Source organism: Echinops telfairi, unplaced genomic scaffold (genome assembly GCF_000313985.2).
Source record: "Echinops telfairi isolate 266 unplaced genomic scaffold, ASM31398v2 ScPeMD7_7421;HRSCAF=8459, whole genome shotgun sequence".
NCBI classification, from domain to species: domain Eukaryota; kingdom Metazoa; phylum Chordata; class Mammalia; order Afrosoricida; family Tenrecidae; genus Echinops; species Echinops telfairi.
The window spans coordinates 21,310,371-21,315,543 of NW_022111321.1; the positions used below are offsets into that span (position 1 = coordinate 21,310,371).

The following is a 5,173-nucleotide window of genomic DNA, read 5'->3' on the forward strand; positions in this document are numbered from 1 at the left end:
AAAAAAAATAACACTAATGAGATGTGTATTGCTTAGAACAATCAAGCACACGAGATCAAAAGGGTCACATTTGTCCAGGGCAAAGTTCAGAAGGCAGAAGGCAGAGTGGAAAGGGAAGGAACACAGGATAGAAGTGGGATGAGTGATGTTACATTGTGGGGATTTAATCAGTGACACGAAACAAAACGTGAATGGTTTGTTGAATGTAAAACTGCTTTTCTCTCTTAGCCTTCACCCAATTTACAACAACAAGTTAACAAAGCAGAAAGTATTACAAGCATTTTGGAAAGTCCTGGCGTACCTTACATGGCCTCCTGAGAGCTATGAACCTGGGAGTAACAGACACAGGACAAGAAGAAAGTCAGTACCCGAATGCCAGTATCAGTGCAGGACAATGACTGGAGTAGCTGCACCCTGTCACCACTAAGCTAGATACAAATGCCATCCTGTTTTTCAAAAAGAGAGTAAGATCACTTGCAAAGAAATACTGTATCTTATGAAAGGAGACAACTGAAATAAAAAATTGAAGCTTAGGCAAATGAACTCTTCCCCAAGTTCCCTAGAGCCTTACCATAAAGATCAGGTCCGTGAGGAGTGAAGACATTATACAAAACAATGTTGAATGGAGCAATTACCAACTTCCCATAATAGTAGCTGTCAATGACCACCACAGGTACCTAGAACAGAGCAGAAAAGACAGAGCAATTTTAGGGTTTTGTTCTGGAAACACTCTCAAAGTGCTAGTGAAGTATATCTTAGAATTAAAAAGAAAAACAGAATTAACTCATTCTTTGTCTTTCCTACATCAGAAGCTTTCATCACAATTTTAGAACAAGACAAAGCTAACTCACCAGAAAGAGAAGTAAGGCCACCAGTGACCAATAAAAGAAACTCTTCCACCTTTGTTTCATGACCAGCAAATCAAAGGCAATAGGTAATCTATTTAAAAAACAGAAGGTGGGGAGTTAAATAAAATCCTTACAGAGAATACAGACAAACAGATCAGATCCTCACACAACATCAAGCTAAACTGAAAATTAAATGTCTACGACAGTCACAGTGAAAGAAGAACCCTGGTATGGACTGACCTCTTTACAAAATCGTTGAGTGCTATGCGTCCCATGGATGTGCAATAAACATACATGCTGACCTACTGGAATAAACTCCAATTGATATGTTGTATGTATATTAATGACATATTTTGAATATATGTGCCCTATTGCCCTATACCTTTGGATTGCGAGCACAAACAAATGTGTCTTGGAAGAAATAAAACCTCCTTAGATGTTAGGCTGGTGATATTCTGGACCTGTTATCAGGAAGGACTAGTGCTCGGAGAAGGACACCACGCTTGGTAAGGTAGAGAGCAGTGAAAAAAGAGAGACCTTTAAAGAGGTGGACTGACACATCGGGCTCAAACACAGCACTGACCATAAGGACGGCAAAAGACGGGGCAGTGTTTTGCTCTATTGTACGTGGGGCTGCAATGAATTGAAACCAACTCCATGGCTTCCAACAACACTGCCCTGCCAGATAAGTATGGATCTCTCCCTTATATAATATGCTAGGGGTTTAGTAAGATAATATTACAAACTTTGACTTCAATTCTGATATACTCCCTTCTAATAGCATTTGATTATCTTCCTTATATTTACAGTAAATTCCTAAAAATAAATAAATTCCTCAAGCAAGTGGCATATACGTGCTGCCTTCATTTCACTATTTCTTCTTGAAGGCCTATTATCACCCTAACGAGACTGATCTCAGATCAGCAGGAACTTCTTTTTGCCCAGACCTAACATCTCACATATCTTTTTGTTGCACTTGACACAAAGGAGCTGCTCCTGCCTCTCTGACTCCCTCAGCATCTCTTACTTCCAGGTCTCTGTGCTTCTCCAGACTTTTACCCCCGACCCTTTCACCATGGTACTTCCACTCTTGCTGTATGAACAATGACCTTCCACCCATGGTTTCAAAGACTAAGACACTACTCAAAGCCTTCCCCACAGCCACAAGTAATGCTCTCCCTACAATAATTTATCCAGAATCGACCCAAATGGCAATTGCTGGCTCAAATTTCAAGTGTTCTGTAAGATCTTTTCAGAACCAATTTCTCTGATCTCTGAATTCTTACAGTCAATATCATGAGTTACTATGGGGCATCTTTTCTATGATTTGAACTTCCACGTTCGGTTATATAAATGTTGTATTAACACTTTTTATTTTCACATTTTATCTCGCAAGTAACTAAAATCCCACAACACCTCATATTTCTTTTTGTTTTCAATACCTCGTATTTCTCCGTTGATAGCCATCATACTTGTAATGACTTGTTCAATGTCTGTCTTTCCTACTACTATGACTGTCTTATTTATCACAACATCAACAACACCTAGCACAATAATGCAGTAACAAGATTTATTTCATGCTCACTATATGGGAGAGGAGTGTGTGTCAGTTCTTACCCAAGAGCTGCACTGAATGGCCAGCCTAAGATAGCCCCCGCTGCTACTCCAAGCACAGCAATGGAAGTCTTGTCCATATACCATCCCGTCATAGCTACCAACGTGGTGTACATACAGAAACTGCTGGGAAGAAATGCTGCAAGAAGGGGGGTGGGGGGAACAAGAGTTTGAATTACTAGATATTAATTATCATAAATGTATCTATATTGCAAGGAGTGAATAGCCAAGCATATATTTGGAGCAGTGCTATAGTAGGAATGGGCAAACAGTAAAATGATACGCCTTTACAAAATAAAATGAAGTTCAATGACTCTCATTTTCAGTTTTCAGGTACCAATTCAGTACCCTAAGTAGGTAATACCAATCATGCACTTCCTCTCCTGGCCTATATCCCAAATCTACAACATAAACAATTCTAAGTTCCCTAGGAATACTTCCAGGTTATCCGCCCCTGTACCACACAGGAACTCTTGGAAGCCTTGGATGGCAGCACTGCTTTGCATGCTGCATCCACTGACATAGTCTGATCTGCAGCTAGCCCTCTAATCATGTCCATTTGGCATGGACTTCTGGTTGAACAAAGGGACTTCCAAAAGTGTGTGGGAAAACTCCTTTACCTACAGTAGCGGACTAAGTATGTTTAGGGTCTCGGGGGATAGTAACATTTGACCAAAGTGTCTAGAAGAGACCAATTAAATTTCTCATTACTCTACATAAAAATGTGATCAGAAGACTGCTCTCAAAAAGACCTGCCTCTCTTGCGGCACAGGACCTGCGTCAACTGGCACCATCAAAGAAACACCAGCTCCAAGGCACCAGCAACAAGAACCACAAAAAGTAAACAGCAGGAAGTCTTCAGAGGCTCTCTACCAAAGAACGTCTTCAAGTTATGAACATTGAGAAGTAACTGGGGAAAAAAAGACACACACACCCCCACCCAAACTTTGAAGTACACCCTTTTCCGGTAAATATCAAATAACATCAATTCAGCTGCCGACATGGAGGAAGACGGTCTCAACCAGCTCTGAGACAATGGCTCTCCAGGCACTCAGGAGACAGAGGCCTGACGTCTCTGCAGAATAGCACGAACCTGGAGATACTGCCACAAGTACTCTCAGATATTCAGTGAGCAAAAAATGAACAGTGTATTCGATTCCACATACAGAGACGAAATTAAAGTTTAGTCAATTATATCTAGTATCTTAATTTTTCTGGCAAGTTGGGAACAGACTATCTGTATTTTGGAAGTAGGCTACCTCAGCTCAGCTCACAAAACTTAAGAATGTTCGATGGCAGCACAGTTTGAATGTTATCATACTAGAATCTGGTTCTTATTCTAGAGCAGTGGCTCTCAGCCTTCCTAATGCCACAACCCTTTCATACAGTTCCGCATGTGTGGTGACCTCCAACCATAACATTATTTTTGTTGCTACTTCATAACTGTAATTTTGCTACTGTTATGAATCAGGCGACCCCTGTGAAAGGGTTGTTTGACCCCCAAAGGGGTCGACCCATAGGTTGAGAATCCCTGTTATAGATGCTTACTGTAGAAGAAAAAGGAAAAGAGAAAGGAACAGAAAATGCATACCTCTACAGAAAACATCTCAAATAATGGTTAGAAAGAGAACCACCAAGGCATACTGTAGGCCCAAGGGCCTTCCCTGAACAAAAGAAAGCTATGTTCTTTCTCTTAACAGCAAAGAAAGGCCGTGATATTGTTGTTGTTCTTTTTTCCTCCAGTTTGTGATGACTAAAGATAATACTAAAAATGTAATAGAAAGTATCAATTGATTGTGGTGATGACCATACAACTCTTTTTGATGTGACTGAATTAATGAATTGTATGACATGTAGATGAAAGGCCAGTGGAACTGTTTAAAAAGAAAGAAAATACTCTGGGGAGAGGATCAGTTTTCCCACTTGTGAATTGCATGTCTTCCTGTGCTTCAGCTCCTCACCCATAAAAATGAGATCTCTTTCTTACTTACACCACGGGATTGTTATAAAGGTCAATCAAAATAACACAAGGGGCTTAAAAAAATAATACAATATCAGGGAGCTTCCTAGAGTTTGTGGGAAAACAGAATTAAAAGATAATGGCATTTTTCTGTGGCATTTTTTAAGCCCTTTTGTACAGATTTGCAAATTATTGATGTTATACAAATATAACCTATACCTGTACAAGTGCTTCTTTTTCATGCAACTGTGAAAGATCCTGTAGTTTAGTATTCCTTTACTGATTCTTTTAATTACCTGATGATGAGCAAAACATTCCGGTGCTGAGAACCAAGAAGGCTAGCATCATTCGACCTACATGCAACCCAAACTTCTTGCACACCGCCCTAGGAGAAAACCAAAGAATATTAGAACAGCAAATCTTAAAAGAGACATTTCAAATCAGACGACAAAATATAACAAAAGCACTAGAGATATAAGTCAAATACAGATTTGTTCGCAATTTTTTGTGGACATGAGAGACTAAAACATGCTTATTCCTTACACAGGAAAGCGGCAACCAACCTCAGAGAAAGCGTGTTTTTTTGTTTTGTTTTTTTCTTAATCATTAGGGGCTCATACAACTCTTATCACAATCCATATATACATCAATTGTGTAAAGCACATTTGTACATTTATTGCCCTCATCATTCTCAAAATATTTGCTCTCCACCTAAGCCCCTGTCATCAGCTCATTTTACCCCTCCCTCCCC

At 39.8% G+C, this 5,173-nt stretch overlaps 1 protein-coding gene across 1 annotated transcript in view; it reads right to left on the minus strand.

Moving 5' to 3' along the window:
- ALG9 (ALG9 alpha-1,2-mannosyltransferase) overlaps positions 1-5,173 on the minus strand; it is a 94,062-nt gene that overhangs the window by 80,199 nt on the left and 8,690 nt on the right. The window contains exons 5-8 of the mRNA XM_045297742.1: positions 4,719-4,807; positions 2,466-2,601; positions 852-939; positions 572-677 (exon numbers count right to left, since the gene is read on the minus strand). Coding sequence (XP_045153677.1) covers positions 572-677; positions 852-939; positions 2,466-2,601; positions 4,719-4,807 — 419 coding nt within the window. The remainder of the gene's footprint in view (positions 1-571; positions 678-851; positions 940-2,465; positions 2,602-4,718; positions 4,808-5,173) is intronic.